Source organism: Pongo pygmaeus, chromosome 12, assembly GCF_028885625.2.
Source record: "Pongo pygmaeus isolate AG05252 chromosome 12, NHGRI_mPonPyg2-v2.0_pri, whole genome shotgun sequence".
In the NCBI taxonomy this organism is placed as follows: Eukaryota; Metazoa; Chordata; class Mammalia; order Primates; family Hominidae; genus Pongo; species Pongo pygmaeus.
The window spans coordinates 134,064,064-134,082,237 of record NC_072385.2 but is presented as its reverse complement, the minus strand read 5'-3'; the positions used below and the strand labels follow the sequence as shown (position 1 = coordinate 134,082,237).

The 18,174-nt window shown below is 38.3% G+C and overlaps 1 protein-coding gene across 18 annotated transcripts in view; it reads right to left on the bottom strand.

Annotated features, from left to right (window-relative positions):
- SH3YL1 (SH3 and SYLF domain containing 1) overlaps window positions 1-18,174 on the bottom strand; it is a 45,596-nt gene that overhangs the window by 7,183 nt on the left and 20,239 nt on the right. For all 18 annotated transcript variants that reach the window (XM_054474225.2, XM_063649016.1, XM_063649015.1 and 15 more), the window contains 4 exons: window positions 8,900-9,012; window positions 7,841-7,969; window positions 5,751-5,919; window positions 4,709-4,787 (listed from right to left, as the gene is read on the bottom strand). In XM_054474225.2, the coding sequence (XP_054330200.1) occupies window positions 4,709-4,787; window positions 5,751-5,919; window positions 7,841-7,969; window positions 8,900-9,012 (490 nt within the window). The remainder of the gene's footprint in view (window positions 1-4,708; window positions 4,788-5,750; window positions 5,920-7,840; window positions 7,970-8,899; window positions 9,013-18,174) is intronic.

Below are 18,174 nucleotides of genomic sequence, written 5' to 3'. Positions count from 1 at the left end.
TTCACACTGGATTCCTGTTCTGACGCTCTGGGGGCAATGTAGTGTAGAAAGAGGCAGGACGGTCTGGGGGTTTGCTTTTCTTCTTCAACTGCAGAAAAACTGATTCTAACAGTATAGAAGACGAAGAGCACACCTTGCACATCACGTTCAGCTTTAAAAAGAACTTATCCAGGAGCTGGAGATCTGGAGATGGTGTCTCTTAAGTAGCTGGATTGCTTTAAAAAGAACTTATCTAGGAGCTGGAGATCTGGAGATGGTGTCTCTTAAGTGACCTGTGCCCACACCCCGTTTTGCAGTCTCTGCGTACTCCTAAAGACAGGCATACACCAGTTTGAAGGCCACTGGCCTAAGAAATTTATGAAAGTAAGAATTTAGAAATAAACATTGGTGGGATGGGGAAAAGGATACTAATATCCCATGAGAATCTATTTTTAAAAACTGATTAGAAATATTTTTGAGCAAGTGACCAGATATAAGACAAACAAAATATATGCAAATTAAGATTTCCTTAAATGTCAAAATTGGTACTTAAGTAGAAATAGAAAAGTGCATTCCATTCGCCTTAGCAGATCAAAATCTCAAAGTACTTGGGAACAAATTTAACACAGAAGGCATAGAAATTATGAAATCTTATTGAAAGACATAAAATCTCAACAAACGGAAAGCATGAAATAGTAAAATTATTATATCTCAAAGTAATAAATGTATACATGTAATGTTACTCTAATTAGCATTGAAAAATTATAGAATGGATACAAGTACATAATACTACTTCAACTAGAATTGTATATTGGGGAGGAGGGGAAAATTAGGAAAATGATCTCAAATTATGTGAAGACTAAGTATCCAGTAAATGCAAAGACAAAAAATCACAAGAAAATCTAGGAGACTATGAATACACTCTTGTGTAGGAGGTGGGAAGACCTTAACCATGACCAAAGTATCCAAATCTATAAAAACTAAATGATAGACATATTTTTAGATAAAATTTAAAACTTTCATGGAGTAAAATTATGAAAAACAAGATCAAAAGAAAAATAATAAATGTAGAAATATGCTGCAACCCAAATGACCAACAAAACCTGTAGTATAGATAACATTTCCATAAATTGAGAAAGCAACAAATATCCCAATAGGAAAAATAGACCAATGAAATGAAGAGACTTTTCAGATAAGATTAAATCCAAAGCACCAGCAATTTATATGAAGAGATGTTTACATTCACTAATAGGAATAAATACAATCCAATTAACAAGGAGATGTGACAAGCCTTGACTGGCGAAATCTTCTAGATGCTTCCGCACTAATATTGGTGAGGAAGGTATATGCTGAAGAATGTCATAATGGATGTAATAGTTGAAAATGCACTCGGTGGGGAATGTAGATGGTGGAGAATGTATATAGTGAGGAATGCATACGGTGGGGAAGATACATGGTTGAGAATGAAAATGGACAGTGGGGAATGTTTATAATGGGAATGTCTGGTGGGAAGCCTATATAATGAAGACTTGGGGATGTTTATGGTGGGGAGTGTATATATGGCGGGGAGTGTATATATGGCGGGGAGTGTATATATGGCGGGGAGTGTATAAATGGCGGGGAGTGTATATATGGCGGGGAGTGTATATATGGCGGGGAGTGTATATATGGTGGGGAGTGTATATATGGTGGGGAGTGTATATATGGCGGGGAGTGTATATATGGCGGGGAGAATACATATACTGGGGAGTATATATATGGTGGAGAGTGTATATATGGTGGGGAGTGTATAAATGGTGGGGAGTGTATATATACTGGGGAGTATATATATGGCGGAGAGTGTATATATGGCGGGGAGTGTATATATGGCGGGGAGTGTATATATGGCGGGGAGTGTATATATGGTGGGGAGAATACATATACTGGGGAGTATATATGGTTAGGATTGCACATGGTCAGTAGTATACATGGTACAGAATATGGTGGGCAGCATAAATGGTGGATAATTCATATAGTGGAGACTGCATATGGTGGATAGTAACCATGGTGAAAAATGCACGTGGTGGGTGGTACACATGATGGAGAATGCATATGGTGTCTAGTGGGAAATGTGCATGGTAGGAAATGCCTACGGTGGGAAGCAACTATAGTGGGGACTATTATGGTGGGAAGGTTATGGGGGAGTGTATATATGGTGGGGAGTATATATGGTTAGGATTGTACATGGTGGATGGTATACATGGTGGGGAATGCATATGCTGGTGAATGTTATGGTGGGGAAACGGTTGATGAGACTCTAAGTAGTAAAAACTTTTGAAAAGTAATCTGCTAAATCTGTTAAAACTTTAAAAATATATTATTTGACCTATTATGTCCACTCCTGGTAACTATCTCAAAAAAATAAAAGTGCCAGTATATATAAATATTAATTTAGAAGTATATCAATTGTGACACTGTTTGGCATGGAAAAAAATCTGAAATAAAGTTAATATACATCAATAGGAGAGTGAATGAGTAAACTATATACATTTGTGCCATGGAATACTGAATAATTATTAAAAAGAAGCAAACAGAACTATACCAGTTGACTTAGGGATTTCTATGTGGAGTTGTTGAGCAAAACAAACCAACAAATAACAAATAAATAAATAAATAAATATAAAGAAGATATAGTAAAGCACATATAAGATGATAGCATTTTTATGAGACAAAAATATTCTGGCCATGTTTATGTATATGTTTGTACATGCCATGTGTAGGACTACACAAGAATGGAGAAAAAAATGTGAAAGTTCATAATTTATGTTGTGAACGTGGGTTTCCTGAAATCAGGATAGAGGAAGGTATCTTGTAAGTTAAAACATAGGTGAAATGGGAAAAAGGAAGCAACACAACAAAGGAAAAGAAAAAAAATACTGCCTTCACAGACCATCCATATGAACATATGTGCATTTATATAAAATTATGTGTGTGTGTGTGTGTATGTAAGGATATGTAAATAAATTGAAAATACTTCGTTTTTAAATAAAGAACTTAAGAAAAGGTCAGATTTAACATAAAAGGTTAAAAGTAGTCACTAGTTTTAAATTTTTAGTTTACTGAATTAAAAACTGATATTCAAAACTTGAGAGATACAGCACATGAGAAATGATGGTATCGCGTGGAAAAACTGTAGTGGCCTAGCCGCAAAGGATGAAGCTGAAAAGGTGGAGGGAGGAGGAGTGTTCACGAGTGTGTCGAGTGAGGCTGAGGCTGCAGAAATGTGGCCAGGCTAACCTGTACACCGGCAGGGACACAGCTGTGACTGTGCAAAATGGGGAGGGCACCGCCCATCTCCCCAAGAAAGGGTTCGGGGGACACACATGGTCACCGTGGGAAACAGATCCGGAAGCTGGCACAGGCAAAGGGCCTGTTTTTAGAAAGCTCACACAAGGGGGTTATACGGCAGAAACAACCTTCAGAGCTTTTCAATTGTTAACTGAAAGGAATTTTTTGAGGTAAGGTCCACAGTCATTTTTAAATCCGCACTGATAAGGACTTGATACTAAGAGGACTAGAATTTTTATAAATGAGAGGATTTTATACATGCATATGCAAGTATCCATTCTCAGTGAGGACATTTTATATATTTTAAAACATACATATGGGTCAAATTTTATATAATCACTCAGATCTAAAATAAAAATAAATTCAGTGCTCATATCTCATTAGTCACTGCAAATATGAGTTTCAGTAAATCAATCATCTGAACATGAATCAGCAGCGGACCACGCCTCATCCCAAAAGACCAGGAGACAGACGCAGGGGCAGGAGGCAGGTGGGTAAGGAGGAATAGGCCTGATTCCTGAGCATCTTCCTGGGAGGGTTACATTTAGACCAGACAAAGGCACAGCCAAGAATCCTATGAGGGACTTGGGCTCAAAACTGGGGAAAACGATTATAGAAAATGAAGGAGAAGGCCGAGGATGCGCTTCCCGCCTTCTGCAGAGCTTTACTATTTACTCCCCGCAAAACTTAGCACATGCCTCCTCCCACTAATAGCAGTTATGCTTCTACACGTAATCTCTCTCCTCTTGTTCTGAAAGTTCTCTAAAGGCAAGATCTATGTTAAAGTCACCTTTGTGTACCCAAAGCCACAGCACAATGACTCTTGCGTAACAGTCAATCATCACATGAAAGTCCCTACTTCAACATATTCCTATTTACTGGTAACCTCCATATACGAAAAACAGAAACACAAGTGATTCACAAAAATGAATGATAGAAAGAAAGATAAAGACCAAAACCTGGTGCTTTATAAATGTCATCTAGTTTAAAAACCACCTTATGAAATCCTGAGCTCCAAAGAACATATGTCAACACTGATATTCAGAATTATAAATATGTGAGTATGATAAGAAAAAAAACAGGCTTATTTTGTTCTCATTTCAAATCAGGAGGATAACGGTTTTTGGAAGAAATGGCACAGAAAATAAATGAGAAAACCTTTAAAGATATATATCTTTGTAGATTTAAGAAAGTGTCTTATGAATAGAAACAGAAGTTTTCATAAATTATAGCAAGACAATTTGTCTCATGTATTTAGAAGAGGCTGAGCACTTATTTTACTCTCTTAAATATGTTAGTTCTTCTATTTAACTCTAAAGTTTAACAATGTATCTTGATTTCTTAGTAACATTTAATAATTACTTAATTACAATTGTATTTGAATTGCAACAAAAATATTTACTTTGAGAGCCAGAGTTCAGCTGGACTGGTGCAGATGACTGCAGTGGTCTTGACAATGGCTTTGCAGGTAATTCTTTAGCCTGGGAGAAACAAAAAGATAAATACACATAATTTTAAAATCTTGTTTTCACTTAGGCACATATAACTCTTTTCCAATGAGCGTATGTAGCAAACTTTTATCATGTGTGCTTATTAATGAGGCACTCTCAAAGCTCACATGCACCCCTCTGGACTCTATGTAATTGAACTGGATGACAAGACTCAGATGTGGACAGGGTGTGCTCTTCTGATGCCTGGAAGCTAACCTCCCCCAGGCACCTCTGACCACCTGTGCAAGGTCTTAGGGAGCTGCAGGGATGGTGGTGTAGTAATTGGTTTAGCAAGCGACTGGCAGAGGCAGTGGCAGACAAACTCTAGGCTTCAGTTTTTATTCCATGAAACAGGCATCATACCAACTCTGAAAGGTGCTGTGGACCCTCATGAACAATGCACACCAATCCCTCGGTGCCCCAAGGCCTCAGTATCCGCAACTATTATTCGTATATTATCATTGAGACAAGGTCTTGCTCTGTTGCCTAGGCTGAGTGCAATGGCATGATCCTGGCTCAGTGCAACCTCATGGGCTCAAGCGATCCTCCTGTTTCAGCCTCCTGAGTGGCTGAGATGATGGGCACACGCCACCACGCCCAGCTAGTGTTTCTGTTTTTATGGTAGAGAGGGGGTTTTGCCATGTTGGCCAGGCTGGTCTGAAACTCCTGATCTCAAGTGATCCACCTGCCTCGGCCTCCCACATATTATTTGTATTATTGATACAACAAAGTTCCATCCTTGGAGAAATGCAATCACAGAAGACAAATTCTGTTTTTCCCTGAAATTTGTACAGAGAAAATGTCAAGGTAGCATGACCTTTTCACAAGAACGTGAAGTCAGTGAAACTACGAAGGAGGCTTAGTAGGTTCTTAGGAACCTGATATCAGGGACAGGATGTTCTACAGAAAGAGATTTTCTGAGAATTCTGAGTGAAACATAAAACCAAACAGTACAGAAGACTTCCTCTGCTCCCTTGCTGCTTTTCTTGCATTGATTCGTTGTCCTTCATTTTCATACTTTTCAGTAAAGGAATCAAGAATTTCATAAAGATCTTCGGCTTGAGCAGGCCGCGGTGTATCTCCAAATAAAATGTCATAAGCTCGGATATCTTGACAATAAAATCTAATGGGAAATATAAAATTAAAAACATTTTAATATACACAAATCTTTTCTAGAGTTAAACATAGCATGTGCGCACACATGGTGTGTATATATAATCATTCATACATAGCACTTCATATACACGACTTTTTAAACACTAACTTTAAGCAATATCCCATGTTCAAGTCCTAAATGTACCCCAAAGTTCACCTCTACAGCCAACTACCATAAATATCCTTATATGTATCCTTTCTTTATTAATATAAAAAGCACATCCACAATATCATAGAAATACTTATACTTACCCATATATACATACACATATTCACATATAAACACATATAAATATACACACAAGCACATACATTTTTATAGGTTTTTACTTTTTAAGTTTCTTAAAAAAATGGTACCTATAACTGTGGCTTTGTAATTTCCTTAAAATATTTATTTTTATCAAGTTTAAATAAACATTTGCCTTACATGCTTGGAGGCCCTGCCATTCATTAAGCAACATATTTGTTTTAGTTTATCCAGGGTTTAGTTGAACTTTAGTGGGAAGGCCTGCCAACAGCCTCAAACCAGAAGTTTCTAAAAGCATTCTTTTGTTAACTGTTCTCAAATTAATAAAACTAGGAGTTAACACATCACTTTTGATTTTATAAGATGAATAGTTCTGCAAACCTTATTTATCCCCATCCCTCCTATTTTCTACCTCTTGTGGTTTATATATAGCTTTATCAAATAGTGCTGTTCAATTCCTGAGTGACTCGGTGGGGTAAATACTGGATGCTTTGTCTTGGATAGTGGCAGGTCTGTCTGCCACGCATGGCGAATTTGAACGGCCAATGCCAGTGGTGCCAGCCCGATCAGGCTGGCAATGATGGAACTTCTGCAGGTTCTGGAAGAAGTCCTGCTGTCAGTCTTAGCTCTTTATCTCTTTCTGGGACTTTATACATATTTTAGTGGCAATTTGTAAGAGCCACTTAATTTGCATCTTTGGGAAAAATTAGCCAGATGCCAATTTAAAGTAGAAGTTTCCCTTTACCTCTTAGGATACTTCCAGATTCTTTTTTTTTTTAATCAGACTGTATTTCTGTATTTTAAATTGCTCTCTATTTGACATGAGAAAAGACAAAGGTGGAGCGTAGAACAGGAAACCTCACAACAAGGAATACTGACTGACCCATGAGTTGTAACTGGTGTGCCTTCCACAAACATCTGAAAATCACTGAAATCGGTGCATCCAACTAAGAGTATTACTAACTTATGCTTATGTTTCTTTTTTTTTTTTTTTTTAATATACTTTAAGTTCTGGGGTACATGTGCACAATGTGCAGGTTTGTTGCATAGGTGTACATATGCCATGTTGGTGTGCTGCACCCATCGACTCATCATCTACATTAGGTATTTCTCCTAATATTATCCCTCCCCCAGCCCCCAAACCCCTGACAGGCCCCAGTGTGTGATGTTCCCCTCCCTGTGTCCAAGTGTTCTCATTGTTCAATTCCCACCTATGAATGAGAATATGTGGTGTTTGGTTTTCTGTCCTTGTGATAGTTTGCTGAGAATGATGGTTTCCAGCTATCTTAAAATGAGAAGTGGAAAAAACAGCATTTACAGTTGAATATATATGGTGATTATCATCATATATGGCAAAACAAAAAAAATCATGCTTAGGAAAATGTTGGAAGGCAGTAAAACAAAATGTGAATTGTGTTAGTCTTTTAAAGGGATCGAATGTTTTTTTATTTCTTTTTCGTGTGTCTTCTGCATTTTCTATGAGCATATATTTTTTGTATATTTAATTTTTAAATGTAAGATATACACTTAAAACCACATGTTGTAAAAAGAATATACAAATGTACTCTGCAAATTATATCAACTTTTGAAGTACTATTTTCTCATCACACTTTCAATTAAAATCACTTTAACTTGAACTGACTTTCTATTAGTTTCTTTCCTTTCAATCAAACAGCTCCCTTCTAAAGACACGCCTGCAAAGAGTCCCCTCGACTTGCAGTAGGTGAAGACGGCAGCGGAGTTTCTCAGGGCCACATTTCCTTCCAAGTTCCTGCAAAGCACAAGATTTTGCATCACAAAGCTGTGAGCAGCTCTAAGCCCAAGGATAACTATTTAAATAGCACTCCTTCTAGCTCAAATGAATTATTTTGTTCTATACCTTCTTCAGCTGTTTCTATGTTTTACTTACTGTAGGCCTAAATTAGATGTTTTAATGTGGCCTAGAGGAAAAACAGGCCAGGGGGAAGAACACACATGAAATTATTACAGAAGGCTCTGGTAACATAGAACTGTGTCGAAAAAGAATACAGTGCAGCACGTGTAAATATATTTTAAAAATTTGTAAATCTGATATTTTCCAACTGGATCTTCCTCTCTTAAAACTTGGAAATACATCTCAAGAGTGCTAAAGAATTTGGATTATTTTTGCATTGGGTATTTTCATGGAACCAAGAAACATTTTTAGATGATTTTACTGTGTAACTTCTATAAATAGTGTGGGTATAAAATATCTCTACATTGCACAATTAATCCAAGACTAGCATTTCATTAATAGAGAAGAAAAATACACTTTAAGTACTGTAAACACGGCTCAAAAAAAACACATCCATATCCCATTTTTATGATTTACTTTGAAAAAAGCTTTCTTTCCCAATCAAAGCTGAACTTTATCATAAAATCTGACTTGTGTTTGGCTCTCTCAAAGCTTAAGGTGGATTTTATGTTCAAGTCTGACAGATACAATGGCCTAGGCTTCCAAAACATTTCATTATTTCTTGTGTGTTCTGGTTTCAGATTTGCTAGCTTATCTCACTGGCTGTATTTTGCGAATTTCCTATTTGTGATGACCTCGAATCTTTTGGGCACGTATACATCTGGGGATGTACAAATCTGTTCATTTTAATTCAAGTTTCCTATTAATGCAAAATAAAATATGCAGTTGTCAAACCTTTACTGTCTAACATCTATTTAAAGAACTCACCTTCCCAAGGGCCCAACCGCCACAGTCAAGTTCCCTCCAAGGGTTAGATTTCCACCTTTTGCAAAAGCTTCTACAGCACGGTCATAATTCAGAATTATCACCAAGTCTGATACCTAAAGTGTAGAAACCCATTGATTTAAAAATCGTTAAGACTAAATATCATTTAAAATTCATCTTGACTAACACTCAACTACACCACATGCATTGTAGCAAAACATCAATAGAGACAGGAAAGAATGTGAGACAAGAGCCATATTTTTATTTTGAGCTGATAAATTATGAAGCCAATATTGCCACAGGTAATTACAACAAACCTCAGCGAGCATTTACTGTGCACCATGTGTATACTATGAGGTTTACCTGCATCATGTCCTTTAATCTTCCACACAACCTGGTTATGTAGGTGGTGATCCTAAGGTTTAGTGGGGTTAGGTAAACTGTCAGTGCTAACAAGTCAAACAAAGGTTGTTGGAAGGGATCCAACATGCTCTCTGATCTCATCAGACTAAACACTTCGTAAAAGCCAAGCCCGAAGAGCACAGCACCAAGGACGATGAGGCTGAAGGTCCTGAGAGACTTTCTACACTCTCCTCCTGGCCAGGGGTGTGCTCCTTACTAGGAAGCTGAACCTGGGCCACTTCACTGTAGGTCACAGAAGCTCAACATATCAGAAAGCAAAGTAGTTTCCATTAGGAATGCCTATTTCCATGACTTAATTTTTCTTTTTTTTTCTCTTGAGAAAGAGGTTCACTCTTGTTGTCTAGGCTAGAGTGCAGTGGCATGATCTAAGCTCACTGCAACCTCTGCCTCCTGGGTTCAAGTGATTCTCCCGTCTCAGCCTCCTGAGTAGCTGGGATTACAGGTGCGCGTCACCATGTCCGGCTAATTTTTTGTATTTTCAGTAGAGATGGGGTTTCACCATGTTGGCCAGGCTAGTTTTGAAGTCCTGACCTCAGGTGATCCACCCGCCTCAGCCTCCCAAAGTGCTGGATTACAGGCGTGAGCCACTGAGCCCAGCTGACTTAATTTTTCTCTAAATAAAAGAAGAAACTTCAATGAGATTCAACTGAATGCTCAAGGCAAGTCAACATAGTGAAAGCATTTGTTTCTCAAATTCATCACTGCAGTGTGGAAGCCCAAAGTTAGAACTGAAAAATAACATGACCCATCAAACGAGAGGCAGCACGGGCCAGAGGAGGCAGCATGGGCCAGAGGAGGCAGCACGGGCCAGAGGAGGCAGCATGGGCCAGGGCACCCCTGGGTGTGAAGAACCAATGTCCATCCCAGCTCCGCTTCTCGAGAGCTGTGGACTTTGGGGTCTTTTAACCAGTCTTTGTGTCTCTGACCGTTCTGTGTTTAAAATTTGCTTACTAGGACCTACACCTCATGGAACTACTGTGAGAATCAGATATAGGCATCAAGTGTACCTGGGAAGTTGAAACAGTGCTGGCATGGGGCTAAGAATTTGGGCTCAAAATTAAAAATAGGTGGGAACTCCACTACTCCCTTTTGCATGCTGTGCAACCTTGGGCAAATCACTGAGCTGCTGAAAGCTGCAATTTCCTTCTCTGGAAAATGGGTGTAATAATAGTGGCACACATTCAAGGCTGTTTAGGGATGAATTGAAATCAGTTCAATAAAACATGCAAAGGTCAAGCAGACTCGTATTTAAAATATGCTTTCATTATACAGTTATTCACGTTTTTAAATCAAATCAATGCTCTCAAGTCAACATTTTCATATGAGTGACAGAAAAATCCTGTTATAACCAAATGAGATTATACTTGAAAGGCCCTAAGAGAGTTCCTGATACAAGTATGTTCTTAATAATGTTCAGTTTGAATCATTTTATGAAATAAAATGCACTTCAGATCTGTAGGGCAAACTAAATCTACCAGATAGCTGACCCACACAAGATGCTTCAGCTTGACGCTTGCCAACTGTTCATTTTATTTTACATATAGACAATTTCTGAGGATTATGGTGTTGAATGGCAGATAATTATTTAGCTTTTCTTATGCAAAGTTAAGCATTTTCACCAGTGATTGTATAACCTGTATCTTATATGTATTTTTAGATAACAAATTTGCCTTGCATAATGCTTGCCATATACACACTTGGAAAACACAAAGTTCTACCCATGATCTTGTAGCTACACTGGTTCTTATGTTCCGCTTCTGCTTGGTACATCGTGGTACAGTCAAGTAAGGCCAAGCTATGAGAGGCAGCTGAAGGAAAAAAAAAATCTTTTGATTTTTTTTTTGGTCTGATCTCTCTTTAGTTCTTTTGAAATAAGAATAAGAGAATATTGTGTTTTTTGGTGACACTACCAATTAGCCCGAGAACCAGGTCAAAAGCTCTGCAGACAGCTTGGCGAGCCTGGGAGCAGCAATGGCCCTCAGTTTCTATTTCCACAGCTTAGAAGAAGGAGCAAGACAGATTTCCTGCAGGAATCTGGAGGAGCTGAACAACACATTGGGATGGCACTCTCAGAAAACCCTGTAAGCATTTGATAAGACTTCTTTAGAAGTCTGCATTAAAACTCAACTATATAACAGTCTGATCGAAGAAATAAGACTTGTGTTTTATTTATAAGATCAGTAGGGTGACTATGTTTCACAAAAATCTATTGACTATTTCAAAATAGCTAGAAGAGAACTTGAATGCTTCCAGCCTAAAGAAATGACAAATATTTAAGGTGACAGATATCCCAATCAGACTGATTTGATCTTTACAAATTGTATGCATGTATTAAATTATTACAAGTACCAGGAAAATATGTAGTCCACTATAAATCAAAAAATAAAATTAAAAAATAAAACTTAATAACTCAGGTGCAAGTGTTTCAATTAAATAAATTCTTAAACATAAGAATGTGAAAAACCACAGCTGCCATGCAGGGGAAGCTGCGGGAGAGAAATGTCCCTCTTCTCTGCGACTGAATTTCCTGAAAGCAGCTCCTGAGAGGGTGCCACCCCATCTCCCTCCCTCTCGTGTGGTCAGCCTGCTTCACACCCACACAGCTGAGTCCCGGGCTGTCGTCCTGTCAGAGCTTCACCCACTTGTGGATGATTGACTGCTGTCAGCCTTCAAGCCACATCTGGACAACCCGCTAAGAAAGCTGGGCTGCCTCCTCCGCCCTGCCATTCTCTCACGCCACTCTTGGGCTGGCCTTGGAGCCTGCCCCAGTCTCCCTAAAAGCCTCACTACATGGGGAATAAACCTTTTTCCTCCCTCCTTGTGTGTGTGTGTGTGTGTGCGTGTGTGTGGCATGGCCAGTCTCAATATGTAAACCAAGCTTAAGTGGAGGGTCCTTCCAGCAACAACACCCTCCATTCCTCAGACCAACAGATCTTTTCCTTACATCCCATTCTTAGGGGGCTTAGAAACTGGACTCTGATCTCTAACAATAATTTATCCTCAACTTAAACCCAAATACCTTCCTCTTCAGTAAAGTGAAAGGGCCCATCTAAATTCTTCCTGGAAAAAGTAGTCATTTTTGTTTTTTCAAATTCCAATATCGAGTAAAAGCCAGACTGCTCTGGCTTGATGACCCAGTGTGAGCTCTGGCTCTGGAAACACAGCAAAGGACTGTACATGTCCAAAGCCAAGCCAGCAGCAGGACCTTCTGAGCTTTGGGCTTTGCTACAACTTTCATCCAAAAAGAAACCATTAGTGGTATTTAAAGCAAATGTAGCATTATCTTTCCTCAGACCACTGACTTTCACATCTTCACTTCTCACAATCTCAACTCTCTTTACTAATGTCTCTCTCTTTACCACAAAAACTTCCCCCTCCCCCAAATTAATCCCTAATCCAGATACAGGTATTCAGTCACTAATTTAGATAATTATTCAGTACCTCTGATGTTCCAAGAACCAGGGAACTCTCCACCCTGTAGAATCTGGGAATCTAAAGGTTGAGATTGTCAAACATAAATTAACCCCATGCCGGCCTTCTGGCTAAGCTTAGGGTCACTTACACTTATGCCCCTGGAAGAATGAGTCTGACATTCACTCTCCAGTGAAACCACGGCACGATGCAATGAGCTATCCAGGAGCAGCCTCAGACAGCAGTGGCTGTTAAGCAGCATCCTTTGCACAACTAGACCTTGTTAGTTAAGAGAACTGACCTTAAGAACAGGCCATTAATGAACACACAATTAAGACTGCAATCTTTTTCCACCAGGATTCTCTAAGAGAATTAAGCACGAATGTCCTAAGGCATCCATTGCAACTAATAGGTTAGCATCTCCCCAGATATTCTAGAATAATAGTACAAATAATTAAGAAGGTGGTACTCCAATCCCTTTCTGTGTTTGGAAGGTCAGATGAAGAACCTGGAGCAAATGTAACATTTTTGCAGCATTGGATACACCATGTGGAAGGTATAGGAGATGTCCAGAGAAAAACTGAGACTGACCCAGGCACAAAACAATGCGCCATAACTTTAGCCCAGAACAGGCAAGCTTTGTTGCCAGTCACAAATATCAGAAGGGAAAGGGGGTACTTAAAGACCATTTTATTCAACTTAAAAATTTTTTATTTTACAGATTTGATTCAGGAAGATTAAGTACTTTGTTCAATGTTCTATAACTAACAAAAGAAGAGCTAAAACTTAACAATTACAGTTGAATCTCCATCCCACTGTAGAATGTATCTACAAATCAGAATGCCACTGCAATGGTGGCATAAAGAGGCCACAGACCCTCTCCACAGCGAAATAAATGTAACTGGTAAAAATTATTTTAAAAATTAACACTTCTGGAAATTGTCCTAAGGGCATATGGCAAGTAAAGAAAATGAAGACACTTTGATTCACTGAACACTATTAAATATTGGTAAGGCAGAGAGAGTTGGTGACATTTGAGCTATAATCTGTGCCCCGCTGCAGGTCAGCCTGATGGAAGCTCCTCTTGGGGAAGGGGATTTGCAAGAATACAGACTTCCTTCCCCCAGCCCCTGGTCAGGGCTGCAGTATCTCCACAGGAGAGGCTTCTGTCAGCATTTCTCTTCCCACAGCTCCTTGTACAGAAGCTCCATTCCAGGCAAGAGCAGCTGAGAGGTCTGGAGCTTCCTTCCTCCACCCAGAACCCATGTGTAAGTGGAGGCTCCAGCCTAGCACAACAGTCCAGGAGCACCAGCACCCCACTCACTCTTGTCCCAGTTCACCTGTGGGGCAAAAGCTCCACCCTGACAGAGGCAAGTCAAGCTACTACCCTGCCCAAGACTGCAGGGATGTCACTCCAAGAGAAGGGAGCCACTGCCCCAGCCTCCAGCTCTGGAGCAACGGCACAGAGATCTTGGGCAGAGAGAGAGACAGGCTGCAAGAGCAGAGAGCTCCAAAGCTCTCCCCAAGGGAAGTGAAAGCTTTTGGAACACTGAGTGGGGAAGTTCAAAGGTGCTGTCAAAAATGATGCTTTTGGTGATAAACAGGTAAGATGAGGTATTTAGCTCCATGACAGCAACAAGCTAAACCATGGGTGGTCTAGAAAATTATCAGGGAGAACCAGGGACAGAGATAGCTAAGAAGAGCCCTCCTGAAATAGAAATGAGCCTCAAAGACTACCCGTGCACAGGAGCACAATTTTAACTGGATCAAACCGTGGAGCAATTTATGTCCCCAGGGCATTGTTGGAAACAATGGAGCAATCAGCAGGCAATTAGTGGAGGCTAACAACAGTGTGTAATACCAATGGAGACAAACAGCTTAACAGACACGTCAGGGACAGGGACAGTCAGAACACCTGTCGTCTCAGGAAAACTACCTGCGTACCCATAGACAACACTGGAGGCTTCACAGTAGTGGGCCCAGAATTCATTCAAACAGTCCAGCCTACCGTATCTCTAAACAAACAGCAAGCAAACAATAAGAGGCTCCTAAGGGGAGAGGTTGAGCATCCAGAGTTGATACAATATAACATCTAAAATTTCTGATTCTCAACCAAAAATAATAAAACAAACAAAGAAGTGAGAGAGTGTGACCCATACATAGAAAAAAAATTAAAAAAAGAAGCAGACGAGAATGACTGCTGTTCAGATGGTCCAGCTATCAGATTCAGCAAAGACTTTAAAACAGCTGTCATAAATATGTTCAAAGAATTAAAGAAAACTATGGTTAAGAAGTAGAAAAATGTACAATGAGAATATCTTATCGAATAGAGAATATTGATAAAAACATAAAATTATATAAAAGAATCAAATGGAAATTCTGGAGGTAAAATGTACATTAAGCAACATGAACAATTTACTAGAGAAGTTTAATGGTAGATCTGAGCACGCAAAATAAAGAACTGGTAAATTTGAATAATAGAAAGTCTTAAAAACTATGATAAAGAGAATGAAGAAAAATTGACAGAAACACAAGAAACCTGGGACACCATTAGGTGCACCAACATACGTGTGATATAAGTACTAGAAGGCAAGGAAAAAGAGAAAGAAGCAGAAAATTTTCTCAAAGAAATAATGGCTGAAAATTCTCAATCTGATGAAAAACATGGATCTACACTCAAGAAGCTCAACAAATTCTGAGTAGAATAAATGTAAAAAGATACACTCCAGATAGATAATTGTAAAAAATCTTAAAATGCAAGAGAAAATCTTGAAAGGAGCAAGAGAAAAATGACTCATCACATAAAAGGAACCCCAATTAGAATAATAGATAGATTTCTCTTCAAAAACAGTAGACTTCAGAAAACAGTAGGATGACAAAATGCTGAAAGAAATAACTGGTCAACTTAGAATCTTATAATCAGCAAAAGTATATTTCAAAAATGAAGGGGATATGAAGACATTCCCAGATTAAATTTTTTTTTAAGTTGAGAGAATTTGTCGCTAGTAGAAGCACTTTCCAAGAAATATTATAAATTCTAAACAAAGCCCTTCAGGCTGAAAGCAAGTGACTCTAGACAGTAATTTAAATCCACACTTTAAAAAATCACCAGTAAAGATAATTATCTAACTATAAATAATAGTATAAATGCATAGTTCTTCTCTTTTAACTGGTTTAAAAATAAATTTTTTCTATATGTTAAGTCTGTAACACATAGAAATATTATATACTAGACAATAACTGTACAAAAGAGTCACATGGAAGCAAAGTTGTCTTGGAGTAAGGAAATGACGCCAGATGGTAACTTGAATGAACAGAAACAATGGAATAGAACCAAAAATGGTAAATAAAAAAGGTTAATATAGCAAGTTCAATGAGTAAATACTTGCTCTCAATTATTCTCTGAGTTTCTCTAAAAGACATAAAATTATATAAATTATTAACTATAATCATGAATTGCTGAGTGTGTATCAAATATAGATTTAATATGTATAACAGTAATAGCACAAAAAAGGAGAAAAAAGACTAGAACCATATGAGAGTAATGTTTTTGTATCTTATTAAATCAAGTTCCCATAAATTAGAAATAGTTAAGACATATTGTAAGCTCTGGAACAACCATTAAGAAAATGACTCAAAAATACAGTTAAAAAATCATAAAAGGAATCAAAATGCCATAGTACAAAATGTTCACTTAATTGAAAACAGTAAAGTGGAAACAGAGGGACAAAAAAGGCATGAGATATAGAAAAAAGTAAAATGGCTGATATAAATCCCATGATATCAATAATCTATTAAATGTGAATGAATTAAACAACCAAATAAAAAGGCAGAGATTATTAGCATGGATAAAACAACAATAACAACAACAACAACAACAACATCCAATTATATGCTCCATAGGAGACATGCTTTAGATTCAAAGTTACCATTAGATTGACAGTAAAAGGATGGAAAAAGATGTGTCATGCAGATGGCAACCTAAGAAAGCTGGAGTGGCAACCTTTATATCAGATGAAATGGACCTTAAAACAACAAAAAATGTAATTAGGATTAAACAGGGACATATTGTAATGATAAAACGGTCAATCAACCAAAAAGATATAACAATTATAAACATAGTAATACACATATATTTATATAAGCACATAATATTGGAGACCCAAATACATGAATCAAAAACTGACAATCTAGAAGGAAGACATAGACAATTTAACAAAAAGAGCTCGATGTGTCAATAACCCACTTTTAATAATGAAGAGAACAATTAGTCATAAGATTATCAGGATATGGAACAACTAAACAACCATGTAAACCAACTAGACCCAATGGACTCCTGGAGAACACTTTACCCAATAACGCAGAACACACATTCTTCTCCAGCACACATGGAACATGGTACAGGACAAGAGTCTATATTTGAGGCCATAAAAGAAGCCTTAACCCATTTAAAAGGACTGAAATTATACAAAATATTTTCTTTGACCCCATTGGAATGAAATTTGAAATCAAGGACAAGATAAATTTGGGAAATTTATAAATATATGGGCATTAAGCAATACACTCCTAAATAACAAATGGGTCAAAGAAGAAATCACATGAGAAATTAGATAATATTTTGAGATTAAGGAAAATGAAGACATAACATACCCACACTTATGGAAGGCAGCCAGGGCAATGCCTAGAGGGAATATGTAGCTGTAAATGTGTCTATTAAAAAAAAACAGACCTCGAGTCGGTAACCTGAACTACCTATCAACATGCACGAAGAAGAGTTTAACTAAACTTTAAGCAACAGCCTTGCTTGGACCTTTCCCCTTCTTTACCCTGCTTCCCTTAGTACCTTAAGTTTCTTCCCCCGAAGAACATTTGCTCAGTATATCACATGCACTTGAACTGGTATCAGGCTCCGCTTCTAGTGAACCCAATCTGACAACCACACACTAGCTGTGTGATCTTAGCTAAGACACTAATGTCTCTGTATATTGAAAATAATGTGTGCTTTGCCTACCTTGTATAGTGCCCTAAAAACAATGGCTTGTTATGCAGATGAATGTTACAGTGAGGTGGGCTTTACTTTACCACCCAAGCACCTGTGAAACCAAGAACAAGTAACTTTCCTGAATCTTCCTTTTTTCCCTATTGAGGGATGTGCAGACAAGACAGACTACAGGGAACTCTGTCTTTCGAATAACATGCTGCCTGGATGTGGGAGCAGACGCTTCCCAATCTGCCCCTCTCTGGCTGCCTCCTACTGGAGAATTCTCCTGGCTTGGTTATTTTACGGATAAAATGAGAGCGATGACAACCACCTTCCATGGCTATGAAAATGATTCCATAATAGCATGTGTACAAGTTTTGTAAAAAAAAAAATGGCCTGGCGCGGTGGCTCAAGCCTGTAATCCCAGCACTTTGGGAGCACTTTGGGAGGCGGAGCACAAGGT